Source organism: Salmo salar, chromosome 22 (assembly GCF_965601325.2).
Source record: "Salmo salar chromosome 22, fSalSal1, whole genome shotgun sequence".
NCBI lineage: Eukaryota > Metazoa > Chordata > Actinopteri > Salmoniformes > Salmonidae > Salmo > Salmo salar.
In genome coordinates this window covers 51,597,239-51,618,234 of record NC_138312.1, presented here as the reverse complement: position 1 = coordinate 51,618,234, position 20,996 = coordinate 51,597,239, and the positions used below count along the sequence as shown (strand labels likewise).

The following is a 20,996-nucleotide window of genomic DNA, read 5'->3' as shown; positions in this document are numbered from 1 at the left end:
GGCGAGAGCCGCCTCTGATACCAGCTGAGGCGAGAGCCGCCTCTGATACCAGCTGAGGCGAGAGCCGCCTCTGATACCAGCTGAGGCGAGAGCCGCCTCTGATACCAGCTGAGGCGAGAGCCGCCTCTGATACCAGCTGGGATTGGGAAAAAAGCAATAGACACATTTCTATCTAGTATGGATTAATAAAGTATACCTAGTATGGATTAATAAAGTATACCTAGTATGGATTAATAAAGTATATCTTATCTACCTGTATCTTGTCTTAAAGGTGATAATTGGGAGCAAATTCAGTGTGCGGGTCACTTGTGGTGGAATATTCTATTCAAGTGAGAGACTGTCATTTCTTCAAACAATAATCTTTAAACAATATCGATTCATTATTGCAATAATTAAAACAGTCAGCCCAACTGCTGAGCAACCTAACTGAAAATGAAAAGAAATGACATTATATAGGACCTAAAAATGCTTAATCAGACTGGTTCCATCTCCCATAAACCACCTTGATTATCTACACAGGATGTTGTTTTACCCCCAACCTGGCTTATTTTCCCAGATGCCAGGAAGAAGAGACAATGAGGCATTGTTCTAAACTCTTCCAGGCTCTCTCTATCGCAGGTCACACACACACCACATTTGTCTATGGAATGCCAGCGTTTAGGTTTTTATCACCATCTCTAGCAGACTAACTGCAGGAAGATAGAGTGGAAAGCATCTCTTTACAGAAACACAGAATTAAACAGAACAGAAATATCTTCCTATTAATATCAAACAAATCAGGTAAATATGTAATTTTTCTATCACACACTCGTTTCACCTATATTCATTTAGCAGCCACTGCTAAATCGCCGCTGCTATTCTTCTACTATTTCTTCAACTTCCTTCAAATTGAAATAACAAAATTGTACTATCCCTTTAAGATTAGAGTTACAGTACAACATACACTATTTATACACAAAAGTATGTGGACATCCCTTCAAATTAGTGGATTCAGCTGTTTCAGCCATACCCATTGCTGACAGGTGTATACCATCGAGCAGCCATGCAATCTCCATAGACAAACATTGGCAGTAGAATGGCCTTACTGAAGAGCTCAGTGACTTTCAAAGTGGCACCGTCATAGGATGACACGTTTCCAACAAGACAGTTCTTCAAATTTCTGCCCTGCTAGAGCTGCCCTGGTCAACTGTAAGTGCTGTTACTGTGAAGTGGAAATGTCTAGGAGCAACAACGGCACAGCCCGAAGTGGTAGGCTACACAAGCTCACAGAATGGGACTGCCGAGTGCTGAAGGGCATAAAAATAGTCTGTCCTCGGTTGCAAAAATTACTACAGAGTTCCAAACTTCCTCTGGAAACAACGTCAGCACAATAACTGTTTGTCAGGATCTTCCTGAAATGGGTTTCCATGGCTGAGCAGCCGCACACAAGCCTAAGATCACCAATGCACAATGCCAAGCGTCAGCTGGAGTGGTGTAAAGCGTGCCGCCATTGGACTCTGGAGCAGTGGAAACCAACTCCATATCAATGACCATGATTTTGGAATGAGATGTTCGACGAGCAAGTGTCCACAGACTTTTGGTCATGTAGTGTATAGCAAGAAGTGGCGTGAATGAGAGCCAACGCTTGCTCCTCATCTCCCTACAGTGCAGTGGCACGCATCAGTTATATTTCAGAGGACTATTTGTAAATATGACAACCACTTACTGCAAAGCTCTTGTATATCTTCTTATACACTTTTCCGGTATCAAAAAGTCAAAGAGATTTCATATAATCCCATTTAACACTACCTGCTCCGTGCCTCATCAGGAGAAGAGAATAAACTCACGTTTCATATCATTGGACTTGAGGGTTTCACTGATGTCCAATGTGGCCACGCCCAATAGGAAGTCGGCCTTCAGCGTCTGATGACTCCATACCCGGAAAATGAGCTTACTGAAAGGTGTGACAATTCTGTGTAGAGGGTGGAAAACATTTGTTTACGGTTTCACTACTGTACTTAGTAGGCTATACAACAATAGACAAGGAGGAGACGACATGCAATTATTGGTGACAGGCCTAAACAATTACACTATTATAAAGGAATGAGTTAACCACATAAACAATAACAAGATCACCGTGGGCCAGTTTCCCAGATACGGATTACACCTATGGACTAAGAAGCACATTCTCTGAGCAGGCGTTTTAGTCCAAGACTATGAGTGAGAAATGTACTATAGGCCTATATGCAAAATAAATATACATGCGAATATACATTTGTCAGAGGAAGGTGGTGTCAGAGGTAGGCCTTAAATTGTCCAAAACTCCAGCCAGCCAAGTCATAGTATGTTCTCTCTGCTACCGCACGGCAAGCAGTCCCGGAGCGCCAAGTTGGGACCAAAAGGCTCCTGAACAGCTCCTACTCCCAAGCCTTAAGACTGCTGAATAGTTAATCAAAATGGCTACCCGGACTATCTGCATTGACCTCCGGAATTGTGTTATATGTATATGCATTGACATTCTTGCACTGACTCTATACACACACACACACACACACACACACACTCACTCACTGGACCGTACCCACACACTGACACACTACATAAGCTCACACACAAAGACATGCATGCATATTGACGCCACACACAACTTTTCACACTCTTCACATACGCTGCTGCGACTGCTTATTTTCTATCCCATTGCCTTGTCACTTTATCCCTACCTACACGTACATATTACCTCAATCACCTCGTACCCCTGCACAGTGACTCGGTACTGGTACTCCTTGTATATAGCCTCATTATTGTTATTTTATTATGTTACTACTTCGATTTTGTTAGCTAATCTTTTTTTACTACATTGTTGGGAAAGGGCTCATAATTAAGCATTTCACGGTCAAGTCTACACCTGTTGTATTCGGCACAAGTGACAAATAACATTTGATTTGAAATGAAAATGGGTATTACCGTAGCTACTTACACTGTGAGTGACTGCTTCCATTTGGGGGTGTGGGTGTTGTTGCATTTCTCCGTCTTCTTCGACTGGTCGTCCACAGCCACCTCCACGTATGGACTGGGGCCAAACCAGTTCTTTTTGTTCTCCTTCAGTTTGGCTGACAGAACTGCATGCCATAAAGGACATAAAATACACAAATCATGTCATGGTAAGAAATTCTAGTAAACACTGTTATCAGTCACAGAAGTTAGCCATAGAAATAAACCACAGAACGGAAATGTGAGCTCCATGTTCACATTGGCTAATTGACCCACCACTGTAGCCTAAGCACTACCTCTGTTTAGAACGATTCTTTAGCCTAGTTGGTTTACTGTATATCCTATTATGTTTGTTATTGATATACATTTCAACCACTGAAAAAAATAAGAAAATAAAGTTATTCTATTCCATTTCATACTCTATAAATACTTGGTAAATTGTCTAAATTGTCTGTACCATCAGCTAGGCCTATAGAGAACAAGCACCCGCCAGTCCCATTAAAAAGCGCATTCTACTGCTTTGGGTGTCAGTGGCTTATTTAATTTAGGATTATTAGTAGAATCCCGATTATCTGAAGCCATGATGACAGCTTCTTCCTGAGGTCCGCCACATAATGAAAGACATTACAGAGGAAAATAGTTGTATTAGTTCCATTCTATTTACAAACAATATTTACATAATTAAGAAAAAACTATTTTACTTTTAGCCAACACACAACGACTAAATAATTATGAAATGCTAGCTACTGAGGTTTAGCTGTAACAAAAGGGCAAAACTCACCGGTGACTTGAAGTTGTGCCTTCATAGTTCAGCCATTAACACTGCAGCATGCTTTGGCTATGACATGAACTGCAAAGAAAGCAAACGTGACATCATATGTAAACATTAAGAGACAAGAAACATGGCTATAGTACAGGTGTCCTGGTTTACATAAGGGATCATCTATAGCACAGGTGTCCTGGTTTACATAAGGGATCATCTATAGCACAGGTGTCCTGGTTTACATAAGGGATCATCTATAGCACAGGTGTCCTGGTTTACATAAGGGATCATCTATAGTACAAGTTTCCTGGTTTACATCCTACTGTACCCAATGGAATGTTTAAATATACCTCTGCACTTATGCCTACAACACTATAACAAACCCATGGAGGCTTAAGCAAAACAAGGCAGTAAAATGCTAACATTGAGCATTTTGCTGTACAGAGAGTAGCATTGGCACACAAATATGGCTATTCATCTGCCTTGTTGTTGTTCTACAATAGAGCTGGGACACTGGTTGACAAGCCATGTGGTGGTAACAGCTAAATCAGAAGGACAGGAAAAATGTAATCCTTCCTGGATTACCAGATTACGTAAACTGGTACATCCTGAGTCAGCAATAGTTTTAGACCCTGGTTGGTGTCAACGGTTAGCGGTTAGGCCTAGGGGCTCATAGGTGACTGAGTTACAGACTATGGGTCCCTGTAAAAAAAAAACTATGCAATTTGGGATTATAGATGACATTATAGGCTAGATTATGTAAGCATAGGCATATGTAGGTAGCCTAATGTTGTTGAGCAGTCTAAAAGCTATTCAAGTATTTTAGCTAGATTACTAATATCTCCTCTGTCTACTCACTAAGCAGAGTTGTGTCCAAAGCAGAGCCAAGATAATTCAAGCAAGTAGATTTAATTTAGGTTCAGGAAACCTGTCTTTTACATAACAAGAAATGAAAATGCATTCGCATGCGACTTTCCAAGGCAATTGTCAGATTTAGCATAAAGTAGTCTTGTCATCGAGGGTTGGCCAGTTTGGTCATCTGCACGGCGTAACCATGTAAAACCAGTGTAAACTCGCAATCTGCTAACTGTGTCAACAAGCTAATTAATGTCTAATAATATAGCATGGGTACTGTCCACACCACTGAAACAAAAAACAATCATTGCAAAGTAAAAATATATTTTTTATTTTACCTTTATTTAACCAGGTAGGCCAGTTGAGAACAAGTTCTCATTTACAACTGCGACCTGGCCAAGATAAAGCAAAGCAGTGCGACAAAACAACAACACAGAGTTACAAACAAATGTACAGTCAATAACACAATAGAAAAATCTATGAACAATGTGTGCAAATGTAGAAGAGTAGGGAGGTAAGGCAATAAATAGGCTATAGAGGCAAAATAATTACAATTTAGCATTAACACTGGAGTGATAGACATGCAGATGATGTGCAAGTAGAGATACTGGGGTGCAAAAAGAGCAAGAGGATAACTAACAATATGGGGATGAGGTAGTTTGGTGTGTCATTTACACATTGGCTGTGTACAGGTACAGTATAACGTAACAATTATACTGGTGCATAGAGTTGTATGGTTTGTTTAACTTTGCAATCATTCGTTTTTGTTTGGAATACATTTTAAAGTAAAACATCTGAGTCTGCATCTGTTACAATGGAATTGCCCTAAAGCAGGTTGGAGCAGTCAAAACAAATCCTATATCTGCTAATCATCAATGCAGTGATCACGAATTGAAAATAATGTAGGAAAACAAGGACAAATGTATAGGATATTGCAATATATCCCAAATGCTAATGTCTGTTAGATAACATGTTTGGAATGACAATGGGTCCCACAGGGACCAGAACAAGATTGTCTCAAAATAGGGCTGTCCCCCTCACCTCATTTATTTACTAACTACTGTAACCTGCTTAATTGCTTGATTCAAGGCAATGACTCTTCCCTTGGTTTCTTAACTTCCCCACAACCACAGTCAATTAAGTCAAGCTCAGAAGCTACCACAAATTCCATAACTGCAAACAGTAAATCTGACATTACATAAATTAGCTCGCTATTGCTCTTATAAACTAAAATGCTGACTAGTAAAGTTTCTAGGTACTGTTTGTTTTAGGGAATAGGTAGCTAGCTTGCTAGTTAATCCATGTTTTTGTGCAAGGTCTAATAAGGTTGTATTTTGCTAGCTAGCTAACGTTAGCTAACTACGTTAAGTAGTAAAAGTATTTTAGCTACCTAGCTGCCCTGTACGTAGCTAGCTATCCTTTCAATACTTTCAAAAATCATAAAGGTAGCTAACACAATTTATAAATTACTTCTACATTGAAAGGGAGCGGCATAAATGGGAAATGGCAAGATAAAATTGAAAGGGAAGATTTCAATAACAATCCCAGGACGCTGAAAGCAGGCCAAACAACAAGCTAGTAACTTACCTAGCTAAATCCACATAGCAGCTAACTATAACAACTCTGGTAGCTGTCTAGTTGTTAGTTTCACAACATAAAACAATCATTAGTTAACTACACTCTTGATGTGGATAACTATCTTAATAATTAACTACTTGGTCAGTAGGGTGTGTCGTGAAGAATGAATTGCTCGCTTTGAATATCGATGTCACGAAGGTGAGCTAGCTAACGTTATCTACCCTATCTAACCATCTACGGATATCTTTGAAAATGGACAATTCCTCCATATAAAACGATTGGATTACACCTTACCCATATCAGAGGGAAGCAAATGTTTCTGTAAATGTCCTTCTTACGCCCACCAAGGAATATGGATGGTAAACAACGTCTCAGGAAAAACTAAGAAGCTGTATGACAAGTACCACTCAGTCTGAACTTCTTCCGGACCGTGTCATGTGACGCGGCGTCTAGAAACATACCACAGACAGAAGGGGTAACCCATAGACGTCACGGTGGCTATAAAACGGAAGGTTCCGTTAAGAACGTTTTCTCATCACCAAATATGGTACTGAGAGGAAGTCCAGTCGCGAGTACTGGTAAACTGATGATGGTATTAGGTGAAACTGGGCCGTCATTGTGCTACTTTTCTCATCTATGAAACATCTGATCTCAATGCACAATGACTACGTTTTATAGACATGACACTTTGCCAAAGTTTAAAACAATTGCGTTGTTTATGAGTGCAACGTCGAATTGAGTTTCTGCATATGCGCACTTCACAGATAAGGCGTTCCCCTTCTGAAATATGCAAATATATAATTCAACGCGCCAATGGGATCTCGCTAGCTTGTGCTTGGCTCTGCCCACCTCCTTACCCGTTTTCCCACTATGCTTCATTTGCTTCCACTGTAAACGACACAGGTTGACTATCTTGGATTAGTTATAAATGTCTTTGACGTAATAGGCCAAGTATATAGACAGAAATAGTAATGGCGTTTTTTTGTAGGCATTTACTCCGCCATGGTTCTTTGGACTATGCTATGAGTAAAATTAATGGCGTTTTTGTAGTGTCTTTAGATAAACGCAAAAAATAAGGTCTGTGGTAAACACAGGCTTATGAGATCTTAAAGGTTTTGTTCTTTGAGATTATCTTCAACAGCTAATGACGCTTTCAGAATTTGTAAAATGTTTTTGTAATAATAAAAACATAAACGACAAAGCCTTCATAATTCATAAAGGTAATGTTATCTGACTGCTATTATCTCATAGAACAAAACGTATAAGATCTCCTAAGCCTGTGTTCACCTCAGACCTTATTTTTGGAGTTAATTCCAAAACTTTATGGTAACTTATTTCAGGGTTTTAGGAGTACAAGCTGGCCTGTTCTATTGCATGTTATGTAAGGGGTGCGTTCGACATTGCATCCGACTTTAAAGGAGAGTTGGGACTGAATGATCTACAAATCACCTTGCACCCTAAATAACTATTCAATATTTTTGTCAATCAGTCAGTCACAATTTACCCATGATACATCAAGGTTTTGATGCTCTCGAGCACCAATCATTTCAAGAAATTTGAGATTCCCTCCCAAAATATAAATACCAAAAAATATTTTGATACATGGAAACAAAATGTTGTGGGAGATTTTAAAAAGTGAGTGACAGGGCACAGACCATAGTTTTAGCCAGAGTTTCCCCTGGGACTAGGGGTGAACATGTAAAATGTATAAAAGAGCTTTTGTCACCGAAAGTCTAGTGCAGAGTTTGTGAGGTGTTTGCTGTGCAAGTGTATTTGTATGAGAGCAATCATTTTAAGGGCTGTCTTGAAGATTATTGTTTGGTGATCAATTGTACTAAGAATGTAGGCTATGTGTTGAGCTTGATCATTAGTGTTAGTTTATTAAAGATTGACCATATTCACTGTTATCTATATTAAACACTTTTTCACTCTTATCTCCCCATTGTTTTGTAGCGACCTTTAACCTAACACCTAGTGACCTTGTCAAGAGGTTCGGACCTCTTGGTGTAGCAGTTAAGGTGTTGGCTAGACAGTTGCTTGACCTGGGTTTGAGTCCTGGTTGGGGCTACCCCCTGAATTCACTACATTGGTGCCAGAAGCAGGATGGTGCCTGTGACATCATTGGAGAGGCTTGTTCACGAGAAGGATTTGGTATAGAGAAGAGTGGGGACACGTTCTGCCAAAGGGAGGGGGTAATGTTTTTAATGTATCCTTTATTTAACTAGGCAAGTAAGTTAAGAACAAATTCTTATTTACAATGACGGCCTACCCCGGCCAAACCTGGACAACGCTGGGCCAATTGTGTGCCCCCCTATAGGACTCCCAATCACGGCCGGATGCGATACACTGAGATGCAGTGCCTTAGAACGCTGCTCCACTCAGTAGCCCGAGTAATGTAGCAACCTTAACCCAAAACATAATGATCTCGTCATGAGGTCAGGACCTCTTGGTTTAAAAGGTTAAGGTGTTAGCTTGAGAGTCGCCGGACCTGGGTTTGAATAACAGTCGGGGCTACCCCCGAATTTGCTGCAGCATTATTAGCTACCCTTACAAAAAAGATTGCAGTCAGAGTCCTGCAATTACTACGTCCAAAATAATGTTTTTTTTACTGCCCTAATTTTGCAGTGTAACTGCAGTTACAGTGCAGTATAACTGCACTTCAACTGCAGTGCACTGCAGTTATTCTGCAATAACTGCATCCAAAAGACCACAGTTACTGCACCTTTACTGCTGTTTCAAAACTGCAATCTTTTTTTAAGGGTATAGCAAAGATTTTTATAACTAACGAAAGATAGCCTGTCGTTTCCAATGGGAACAAATTAGATCCTATTGGCGCGTTCTAGCATATATTTGCATATTTCCGTTAGGGAACGCCTACTCTGTGAAGTGCGCGTGTGGAATAACTAAATTCGCCCTTGCATTCCTTCTAAACAATGCAATATTTTTTTTTACTTTGGCAAAGTGTAACATCTACAAAACTTTCTCCACTCTGTTTTGTGTAACAGAAAACTGTATTGAGATCAAACGTTTATTTGGCACGGGGTGGCAGGTAGCCTAGTTGTTAGAGTGTTGGGCCAGTAACCAAAAGGTTGCTGGATCAAATCCTTGAGCTGACAAGGTAAGAATCTGTTGTTCTGCCCCTGAGCAAGGCAGTTAACCCACTGTTCACCAGTAGGCCATCATTGTATATAAGAATTTGTTCTTAACTGATTTGCCTAGTTAAATAAAGGTCAACTAATTAATCAATGAGAACATTTGCATAATGTTGACCAAAATCCTTCTTGCTCCGTCTTCTCATACTGTTGGCCATTGGGCTTCCTCTCATCACCAAATTTGGTTGTGAGTGGAAATGTCAACCGGATGCTTATATTTTTACGTCCAGTGAAATATCTGGCTCATTGTTCTGTGGGCATAGTCTATCATCACCAGCAGATGGCAATGTCAGGCACAATACATTGCTGATTCACCTTTATAAGGGGAAGTGAAATAAGTGAAATACATGTACATGCATTTTCTTTATTTTCAAGAAAATCTGTGTTTTGAGGCGAAATATACAATTCATATTTAAATAAATGTAACCTATATGTAGAAGTAGTCCTAATTGTATTCCCATCCAACATCTGCACTGTAGGTTTATCAATTGTATTCTCTACTTTTGTTTGATATCGCCTGATTCTACTATTTTATAAGATTTATCTTGTAAAATAATGTTAATGCGCCACTTGGTATTTTTTCCTTCTCTTGCCTAGGAGGGATGCTCAACGAAGACACTGGCCAATCAGCTCTCGAGAAGGTGGGTTACCTACCGCAGAAAGTTGCAGAGCGACATCACTGTTGGAGCACGGTTGCTTCGGTTTGACAGCACAGGGCGACACTTTTGAACACCCCACACATTTTCAAGCTAGTAAAAGAAGCAGGTGTGTACAAGTCCGCTATACAACATCTTCCAAATTATTCAGAGATGTTGGCGTGCACGGAGATGATCACCATGTGCCTTCAGTCGGCAAAACAGAAGCATCTTCGCGCTCAGCAGCAGCCACTGCGTAGCCACGTTAATGGACTTCCAATTTTCAAAGATGTAAGTAATCACGTCTTAAGTAATCACGTCTTCGCGCTGATTGTTTCTGACAGCAGTGCGCGGGCCTATCAAGAAATTGAAATAATTTATTTACCTAGGAATGGTGTATATTCATTTAGGCTACAAGCATCTATATTTAGAAAGAAGGTAGCTAAATATTTATAGTTGCCCATTTCACATACACAATACAGAGCAATATTGTAAGCATGCATAACAACTATTGGGAATAATTTAACTGTGTGTGTGTGTGTGTGTGTGTGTGTGTGTGTGTGTGTGTGTGTGTGTGTGTGTGTGTGTGTGTGTGTGTGTGTGTGCGTGCGTGTGTGAGAGAGAGAGACTGTGTGTGTGTTTGAGGGATATAGGGAGAGGTACAGCTGCTGCCTCTGCATGATAAATTAAGCCTTCTCAGCTGGAGTGATCATGGGTCTGCTGTGGGGACCCCCCCCCCCCCCCTCCCCCTCCGCACACACACACACACACACACACACACACACACACACACACACACACACACCCCCCCCCCCTGTGGTAGGACAGAAAAGACTTGAGGCCAGTGTGTATAGTACAGTACTTTGCTGCAGAGATATTAGTGGTGCTCGGGTCAGCTGTTTGATTTTCTTGTTGTTGCCTGATTTAGATTTGTTTCTGCTTATACTGTAATTTCCAAAATTTTGGTAAGCTATTTGTAAGTCAACTTGTCTATAATTATATACTTGCAGCTTCTCTTCTGTCAATATATATATTGCTCTAGAACAGCATTTCCCAAACTGGGTCCTGACCTAGAATACTTAATAAACCCTTGCTCAACAGAATAATGTCATAAATCGATAGAACGAATGCTTCAATCAAAGGTGCTTCTTTAGGAATCGGGGATAAAATGCACTAATTAAAACAAAAAACTGAAAATGTCCAAATGACATCAGTTTGATCAGGTTGTAAGGAAATAGAAAGCTGTAAAAATGACCCAACATGTTTCTAAGCTTTCAGTTCGGCTTGGGTGCATATTTTATGTGGTTGAAATACTGTCAGCTTTTATGATGCTGATAAAACCATCTCTACAGACAGTATCTAACTGCACATTCACATTCTCTCAAGATGCTGAAAGAAATAAATCATATTTTTTCCACTTCATTTGGTGTAGGCCTATCATTTCACTGCAATAACTGTTTAATTCTGGAGGAGTTAATATTAAAGGCTATGTGAGAGGTTATAGGACTACATTCTGTGTCCAGATTTCAGTTTCCATTTAACCCATCTGAACAGTAGGCTACAGTTCCCTGAAGTGCCATAGGCCTATTTAAACTCCTCTTCTTGTGACTGTCAAATTTGTATAGCACCTCACTGCTATCATCCTCTTTTACCACATCACCAAAACTTTCCCTAATCCTAGGCTACTTTTCTGTCCCTACCTACACTTTAACTCTCCATTTTGCAGCTTTTCTCTTATTGAATTAATCTCTGACATTGTCCTTTTTGCCTCCGTGGATCGATCAACCCACCCTCCACCCACCCACCCTTCATCCACACAATATTACATGACCCTAAACCCACCTGCCCTGCGGATATAACCGCGGGGACTGCGGGTTATGAGTCAACCCACCCATCACTACCAGTGTGTACAGTACAGTGCGTTGCTACAGAGACCTGCAAGCTAACCCATTTCTCTAGTCCCTACCCATCACACCCAGGTTGGTTGTCATTAGTGATGGGGGGGAAAAAATCTATAGTTACATATCAGGATATTATTTTTGACAATATTGCAATATTATTTTTGTGCTAGTCGGCTGTACCTGCGCCAAAACTCCAGTATTTTTCCTTCTATAGCTTGTTCTCCATCTGCTTTTTAAATGGTGAGCCAACATGTTTTTACCACTTATTTCCATGACTGATTAAAACTTGTTTTCTCATGGCTCTCTCTTGACTCTGCAGCAGACATGGTGAGCGATATGTTTGTAACTTTGAATCGCAATAAAATATCAGTGTCTGTAATATCTTTTAGGTTTTATACACAACATTCGGAAAGTATTCAGACCCCTTGACTTTTTCCACATTTTGTAATGTTAACAGCCCTATCCTAAAATTGATTAAATATTTTTTTCCCCCCAACATACCTTTTTTTCTACACAAAATACCTCATAATGACAAAGCATAATGACAAAGCAACAGGAATTCAGACATTTTTGCAAATGTATTAAAAACAGAAATTTCACATTTACTTAAGTATTCGGACCCTTTACTCAGTACTTTGTTGAAGCACATTTGGCAGTGATTACAGCCTCAAATCTTCTTGGGAATGAGGCTACAAGCTTGGTACACCTGTATTTGGGGAGTTTCTTCCATTCTTCTCTGCAGATCCTATCCATTCTTCTGCTGCACAGAAATGTTCAGGTCTCTCCAGAGATGTTCGATCGGGTTCAAGTCCGGGCTCTGGCTGGGCCACTCAAGGACATTGACACTTGTCCCGAAGCCTCTTCTGCATTGTCTTGGCTGTGTGCTTAGGGTCGTTGTCCAGTTGGAAGGTGAACCTTCACCCCAGTCTGAGGTCCTGAGCACTCTGGAGGAGGTTTTCATCAAGGATCTCTCTGCACTTTGCTCCTTTCATCTTTCCCTCGATCCTGACTAGTCTCCCAGCCCATGCCACTGAAAAACATCCCCACAGCATGACTGTAGGGATGGTGCCAGGTTTCCTCCAGACGTGATGCTTGGCATTCTGGCCAAAGAGTTCGATCTTGGTTTCATCAGACCAGAGAATATTGTTTCTCATGCTCTGAGAGTCCTTTAGGTGCCTTTTGTAAAACTCCAAGCAGGCTGTCATGTGCCTTTTACTGAGGAGTTGCTTCCGTCTAGCCACTCTACAATAAAGGCCTGATTGGTGGAGTGCTGCAGAGATGGTTGTCCTTCTGGAAGGTTCTCACATCTCCACAGAGGAACTCGGGAGCTCTGTCAGAGTGACCATCAGGTTCTTGGTCACCTCCCTGACCAAGGCCATTCCCCGATTTGCTCAGTTTGGCTGGGCGGCCAGCTCTAGGAAGAGTCTTGGTGGTTCCAAACTTATTCCATTTAAGAATGATGGAGGCCACTGTGTTCTTTCCAAATCATGCCCAATCAATTGAATTTACCTCAGGTAGATTCCAATAAAGTTGTAGAAACATCTCAAGGATGATCAATGGAAACAGAATGCACCTGAGCTCAGTTTCGAGTCTCATAGTGAAGGGTCTGAATACTTATGTAAATAAGGTACAGTTGAAGTCGGAAGTTTACATACACCTTAGCCAAATACATTTAAATTCAGTTTTTCACAATTCCTGACATTTAATCCCAGTAAAAATTCCCTGTCTTAGGTCAGTTAGGATCACCACTTTATTTTAAGAATGTGAAATGTCAGAATAATAGTAGAGAGAATGATTTATTTCAGGTTTTATTTCTTTCATCACATTCCCAGTGGGTCAGAAGTTTACATACACTCAATTAGTATTTGGTAGCGTTGCCTTTAAATTGTTTAACTTGGGTCAAACGTTTCGGGTAGCCTTCCACAAGCTTCCCACAATAAGTTTGGTGAATTTTGGCCCATTCCTCCTGACAGAGCTGGTGTAACTGAGTCAGGTTTGTAGGCCTCCTTGCTCGCACACGCTTTTTCAGTTCTATGGGATTTGAGGTAAGGGCTTTGTGATGGCCACTCCAATACCTTGACTTTGTTTTCCTTAAGCCATTTTTCCACAACTTTGGAAGTATGCTTGGGGTCATTGTCCATTTGGAAGATCCATTTGCGACCAAGCTTTAACTTCCTGACTGATGTCTTGAGATGTTGCTTCAATTTATCCACATAATTTTCCTGCCTCATGATGCCATCTATTTTGTGAAGTGCACCAGTCCCTCCTGCAGCAAAGCACCCCCACAACATGATGCTGCCACCCCCGTGCTTCACGGATGGGATGGTGTTCTTCGACTTGCAAGCATCCCCCTTTTTCTTCCAAACACAACGATGGTCAATATGGCCAAACAGTTCTATTTTTGTTTCATCAGACCAGAGGACATTTCTCCAAAAAGTACGATCTTTGTCCACATTTGCAGTCTGGCTTTTTTATGGCGGTTTTGGAACAGTGGCTTCTTCCTTGCTGAGCGGCCTTTCAGGTTATGTCGATATAGGACTCGTTTTACTGTGGATATAGATACTTTTGTACCGGTTTCCTCCAGCATCTTCACAAGGTCCTTTGCTGTTGTTCTGGGATTGATTTGCACTATTCGCACCAAAGTACGTTCATTTCTAGGAGACAGGACGCGTCTCCTACCTGAGCGGTATGACAGCTGCGTGGTCCTCTGGTGTTAGTACGCAAGTATAATCGTTTGTACAGATGAACATGGTACCTTCAGGCGTATTGAAATTGCTCCCAAGGTTGAACTAGACTTGAGTTCCTTTGATTTTCCCATGATGTCAAGCAAAGAGTCACTAAGTTTGAAGGTAGTCCTTGAAATACATCCACAGGTACACCTCCAATTGACTCAAATTATGCCAATTAGCCTATCAGAAGCTTCTAAAGCCATGACATCATTTTCTGGAATTTTCCAAGCTGTTTAAAGACACAGTCAACTTAGTGTATGTAAACTTCTGACCAAATGGAATTGTGATACAGTGAATTATAAGTGAAATAATCTGTCTGTAAACAATTTTTGGAAAAATTACTTGCCAAAACTATAGTTTGTTAACAAGAAATTTGTGGTGTGGTTGAAAAACGTGTTTTAATTAATGACTCCAACCTAAGTGTATGTAAACTTCCGACTTCAACTGTATTTCAGTTTTACATTTTTTATAAATTCGTAGAAATGTATAAAAAAGTTTTTCGCTTTGCCATTATGGGGTATTGTGTGTAGGTTGATGACAAACATTTTTATTTAATCAATTTTAGAATATGGCTGTAATGTAACGAAATGTGGAAAAAGGGAAGGGGTCTGAGTACTTTCCGAATGCACTGTATTTATGTTGTTGTTGAAGGAACACTGCTTCCATTGAGTGTCAACAACTCTGACAATCCCTTTGTACCTACTGTAGGTATGCATGAAAAGCTGTTTCAGGCAGAGCTTGACACAATCACAGATTTGAAGCAATTATGGAAAAGCTCCCTAGGAAGACAGCTAAAATCCCAAAATATCCCTTTAAATACTAACAAACTGAAGCATCATAGTGTTTTCTATTGTCTGACAATCATGCATCCCTTGTTGGTTTGATTGTGAAAAGCTGTTTCTGCAGAGCTTGACACAAACTGAGATTTGAAGCAATTATGGAAAAGCTCCCTTGAAAGACTTGTGTTTACATCGGCTTGTAGAGTAACCTTGAGTACTAACACACTGAAGCTAGGGGTGTCTATTGTGTCGGTTGTACTGCATTGTTTGTTGGTTTGTTGGTTTTTGATTGGTGGTTGGTTGGTTGGTTTTATTTGTTTGTTTGTTTCAGGATCATTACAATGAGTCAGCATCTGTTCATTTGTGGATATCTTATTGATATACTGTAACACACTGACGTTCTGAGGTTTCTAACGTCTAGTTTTTATTGGATTCCTTGTTAGTTTCTTTGTTTGTTTCATCACAGTGAGTCGGGATGGGTTCATCGTGGATCATATCTTATTTATGTGACAGCAGCAATGCACTAACCTCAGGAAGAGTAATGCATGCAGATAAATAAAAATCTATTACCTTTGCCTTCATCTCCTTGTTTAAATTGCAGCTCAGAAGATACATTTATTGAGATGCATGCACTCCTGAGTCCTACCTGATAATACATACTGATGAACTTAATGAATGAGAAATAGATTTTCTATCACCCTCGAGAGATAAACAACCCAAACAGTGTGAGAGAATGTTTGGCTAATTAATTAGGTTGATATGTGGGTGAGCTGATATGAATATATTACAAGTCTAAATCGTTCTGAGGTATTTTTCCCTTGGAAATGTGTCATCTTATATGGCATTAGAAAAAGTTAGCCTGTAATGTAGCCAAGGTTTATAAGTGGGTGAGCGAGCTACAATATGAAGTATTACAGTAACAAGCTAAATAGTTTCAAGATATGTTGGCATATACTGTATTTTTCCCTTGGCATCATACAAAAGTCACAGTCTATGATAGCAATTTGAATTCATGGGAGTGTGAAGCTGTGCATAATGAAATTCTTGTTTGTTATCTGAACACAACGCGGTAGGCCAGACATAATCACGGTCTAAACTCCAATCTGAACACAAGGCTGCAGGCCGACCATAATCACAGTCTAAACTCCAATCTGAACACAGTAGGATACACCCTTAGATCTCAACTGCTTAAATTAAGCAGAAGTAGATGGAGAAGGATGACGCTTCAAAAGGTTTCTCATCTGAAGGTTGTCTTCTTCATTGACTGTGTATAGAATATGGGAGGTGTGGGTGTGTGTGTTTCCTTCCACTGAAAAACAATATGAGACAGTGAAGGAGTTCATCCTCATTCACTTACGGTGAAGGAGATCATCCTCAAGTCACTTGGGGACCTATTTAGACTCTTCCAACCTGAGGTATAACCTGATGCCAGTCTCCTCCTCCTCCTAACCTGATGCCAGTCGTCTCCTCCTCCTAACCTGATGCCAGTCTCCTCCTAACCTGATGCCAGTCTCCTCCTCCTCCTAACCTGATGCCAGTCTCCTCCTCCTCCTAACCTGATGCCAGTCTCCTCCTCCTCCTAACCTGATGCCAGTCTCCTCCTCCTAACCCGATGCCAGTCTCCTCCTCCTCCTAACCTGATGCCAGTCTCCTCCTCCTAACCTGATGCCAGTCTCCTCCTCCTAACCTGATGCCAGTCTCCTCCTCCTCCTAACCTGATGCCAGTCTCCTCCTCCTAACCTGATGCCAGTCTCCTCCTCCTCCTAACCTGATGCCAGTCTCCTCCTCCTCCTAACCTGATGCCAGTCTCCTCTTCCTCCTAACCTGATGCCAGTCATCTCCTCCTCCTAACCTGATGCCAGTCTCCTCTTCCTCCTAACCTGATGCCAGTCTCCTCCTCCTCCTAACCTGATGCCAGTCGTCTCCTCCTCCTAACCTGATGCCAGTCTCCTCTTCCTCCTAACCTGATGCCAGTCGTCTCCTCCTCCTAACCTGATGCCAGTCTCCTCTTCCTCCTAACCTGATGCCAGTCGTCTCCTCCTCCTAACCTGATGCCAGTCGTCTCCTCCTCCTAACCTGATGCCAGTCTCCTCTTCCTCCTAACCTGATGCCAGTCTCCTCTTCCTCCTAACCTGATGCCAGTCTCCTCTTCCTCCTAACCTGATGCCAGTCTCCTCCTCCTAACCTGATGCCAGTCTCCTCCTCCTCCTAACCTGATGCCAGTCTCCTCTTCCTCCTAACCTGATGCCAGTCTCCTCTTCCTCCTAACCTGATGCCAGTCTCCTCTTCCTCCTAACCTGATGCCAGTCTCCTCCTCCTCCTAAATTGAGGCCAGTCTCCTCCTCCTCCTAACCTGAGGCAGGCCGGTCTCCTCCTCCTCCTAACCTGAGGCAGGCCGGTCTCCTCCTCCTCCTAACCTGAGGCAGGCCGGTCTCCTCCTCCTCCTAACCTGAGGCAGGCCGGTCTCCTCCTCCTCCTAACCTGAGGCAGGCCGGTCTCCTCCTCCTCCTAACCTGAGGCAGGCCGGTCTCCTCCTCCTCCTAACCTGAGGCAGGCCGGTCTCCTCCTCCTCCTAACCTGAGGCAGGCCGGTCTCCTCCTCCTCCTAACCTGAGGCAGGCCGGCCTCCTCCTCCTCCTAACCTGAGGCAGGCCGGCCTCCTCCTCCTCCTAACCTGAGGCAGGCCGGCCTCCTCCTCCTCCTAACCTGAGGCAGGCCGGCCTCCTCCTCCTCCTAACCTGAGGCAGGCCGGCCTCCTCCTCCTCCTAACCTGAGGCAGGCCGGCCTCCTCCTCCTCCTAACCTGAGGCAGGCCGGCCTCCTCCTCCTCCTAACCTGAGGCAGGCCGGCCTCCTCCTCCTCCTAACCTGAGGCAGGCCGGCCTCCTCCTCCTCCTAACCTGAGGCAGGCCGGCCTCCTCCTCCTCCTAACCTGAGGCAGGCCGGCCTCCTCCTCCTCCTAACCTGAGGCAGGCCGGCCTCCTCCTCCTCCTAACCTGAGGCAGGCCGGCCTCCTCCTCCTCCTAACCTGAGGCAGGCCGGCCTCCTCCTCCTCCTAACCTGAGGCAGGCCGGCCTCCTCCTCCTCCTAACCTGAGGCAGGCCGGCCTCCTCCTCCTCCTAACCTGAGGCAGGCCGGCCTCCTCCTCCTCCTAACCTGAGGCAGGCCGGCCTCCTCCTCCTCCTAACCTGAGGCCGGCCGGTCTCCTCCTAACCTGAGGCCGGCCGGCCTCCTCCTAACCTGAGGCCGGCCGGTCTCCTCCTAACCTGAGGCCGGCCGGTCTCCTCCTAACCTGAGGCCGGCCGGTCTCCTCCTAACCTGAGGCCGGCCGGTCTCCTCCTAACCTGAGGCCGGCCGGTCTCCTCCTAACCTGAGGCCGGCCGGTCTCCTCCTCCTCCTAACCTGAGGCCGGCCGGTCTCCTCCTCCTAACCTGAGGCCGGGCCGTCTCCTCCTCCTAACCTGAGGCCGGCCGGCCTCCTCCTCCTAACCTGAGGCCGGCCGGCCTCCTCCTCCTAACCTGAGGCCGGCCGGCCTCCTCCTCCTAACCTGAGGCCGGCCGGCCTCCTCCTCCTAACCTGAGGCCGGCCAGCCTCCTCCTCCTAACCTGAGGCCGGCCAGCCTCCTCCTCCTAACCTGAGGCCTGCCAGTCTCCTCCTCCTAAGCTGAGGCCAGTCTCCTCCTCCTAAACTGAGGCCAGTCTCCTACTCCTTATAGAAAACCGTGTCAAAAGGACACATGGTTCTTACTGGCTTAACACCTGCTGACGTGCCATCTGAAACAGAGACGCTCTGGAAAGCAAGGCTGACCTTTATCTGCACATTTTAAATGATGCATTATCCTCTCAGAACACTGGAGTAAAATGCGGGGCTGTGCAACTTAGACAATCTCAGAGCTGTCTAGGAGCAAATGCCAAGTAGATCATGTTTAGACAGATAGGAGAATGTGTGGGGCCTGTTATATTTAATAGGCTTCTTTCATACATTTTCTTTCAATCCTGAGGTAGTAGACAGGAAACTGCATTTCAGCTGACGGCAATATACACGTGTTCCTTTCACTATCAAGTTTTCATTGAAGCGTAAAAATATGTCTTCAGATCCCAATTCCTTGTGTCATCTTTCATTCAGACAAGCAAAAAGGATAATGGGAATGTATTTCGATCATAGTAAACACAAGAGCAAGACTTATCGGCCAGTCAAGTCTAATCAAACCAAATTTCATTTGTCAGATGCGCCGAATACAACAGGTGTAGTAGACCTTACCATGAAATGTTTACTTACAAGCCCTTAAAACCTCTTAAAGATCTCCACAGATCGGTGTCCCACCCTCGGGATGGTTGAGCAAATGTGCGCTAATGTGATTAGCATAACGTTGTAAGTAAGGAAGGCACAGTGATGCCAAAACATTGGTAAATACCCATTAAATTGCTGGGAGTTTATACATGGAGTGTGCGACTTTCTTTATTTTGATAGTTTATAGTTGGAAGAAAATTTCCCAGGACATAGACATATCTTCTGTGGGCAGAAGGCTTAAATTCTTGTTAATCTAGCTGCACTGTCCAATTTACAGTAGCTATTACAGTGAAAACATACCATGCTATTGTTTTGAGGAGAGTGCACAGTTATGTACTTGAAAATGTATATACAGACCAATTAGTCATATTTGGGCAGACTTGATACAACATTTTGAACAGAAATACAATGGTTAATTTGATCAGTCTAAAACTTTGCACATACACTGCTGCCATCGCCATAATATAAATTGCACCTAAGTCAGATAATGGCCTTTCTTTTGCATTTGAAAGATGGAACAAAAAAACTTTTTTTTCCCCTTTGTATTATATTTTACCAGATCTAATGTGTTATGTTTTCCTACATTAATTTCACTTTCATTTCCACAAACTTCAAAGTGTTTCCTTTCAAATGGTATCAAGAATATGCATTTTAGTGAAAATGGAAAGAAAGGCGTCCGATCCTTAAGAGGTTTTAACCAACAATGCAGGTTTAAGAATATAGAGTTAGGAAAATATTTACTAAATAAAGTAAAAAATAAAATTAAAAAGTAACACAATAAAATAACAATAACGAGGCAATATACAGGGAGTACCGGTACCGAGTCAATGTGCGGAGGTACAGGTTAGTCGAGATAATTTGTACATGTAGGTAGGGGTAAAGTGACTATGCATAGATAATAAACAGCGAGTAGTAACAGTGTAAAAACAAGGGGGGTGTCAGTGAAAATAGTCCGGGTGGCCATTTGCTTAATTATTCAGCAGTCTTATGGCTTGGGGGTAGAAACTGTTAAGGAGCCTTTTGGACCTAGACTTGGCACTCCAGTATTGCTAGCCGTGCGGTAGCAGAGAGAATAGTCAATGACTTGGGTGACTGGAATCTTTGACAATTTTTTTGGGCCTTCTTCTGACATCGCCTAGTATAGAAGTCCAGGATGGCAGGAAGCTTTGCCCCAGCGATATACTGGGCTGTACGCACTACCCTCTGTAGCGCCTTACGATTGGATGCCGAGCTGTTGCCATACCAGGCGGTGATGCAACCTGTCAGGATGCTCTCGATGGTGCAGCTGTAGAACCTTTTGAGGATTTGGGGACCCATGCCAAATCTTTCCACTCTCCTGAGGGGGAA

General features: G+C 42.7%; 2 protein-coding genes across 3 annotated transcripts in view; one reads left to right on the top strand and one right to left on the bottom strand.

Annotated features, from left to right (window-relative positions):
* LOC106583663 (E3 ubiquitin-protein ligase Itchy) overlaps nt 1-6,609 on the bottom strand; it is a 39,189-nt gene extending 32,580 nt beyond the window's left edge. Inside the window, exons 1-5 of one of the 2 annotated variants that reach the window (XM_014168118.3) lie at nt 6,461-6,603; nt 4,927-4,980; nt 3,752-3,820; nt 2,957-3,098; nt 1,827-1,951 (exon numbers count right to left, since the gene is read on the bottom strand). In XM_014168118.3, the coding sequence (XP_014023593.1) occupies nt 1,827-1,951; nt 2,957-3,098; nt 3,752-3,776 (292 nt within the window). In that variant the 5' untranslated portion in view covers nt 3,777-3,820; nt 4,927-4,980; nt 6,461-6,603. Of the gene's footprint in view, nt 1-1,826; nt 1,952-2,956; nt 3,099-3,751; nt 3,821-4,926; nt 4,981-6,460 lie in introns of both variants that reach the window. The other variant, XM_014168119.3, reaches the window with a different exon arrangement.
* A 3,341-nt stretch (nt 6,610-9,950) lies between these two features.
* The window catches only part of necab3 (N-terminal EF-hand calcium binding protein 3), a 56,916-nt gene continuing 45,870 nt past the window's right edge, over nt 9,951-20,996 (top strand). Inside the window, exon 1 of the mRNA XM_014168117.3 lies at nt 9,951-10,244. Within this exon, the coding sequence (XP_014023592.1) occupies nt 10,128-10,244 (117 nt within the window). The 5' untranslated portion in view covers nt 9,951-10,127. The remainder of the gene's footprint in view (nt 10,245-20,996) is intronic.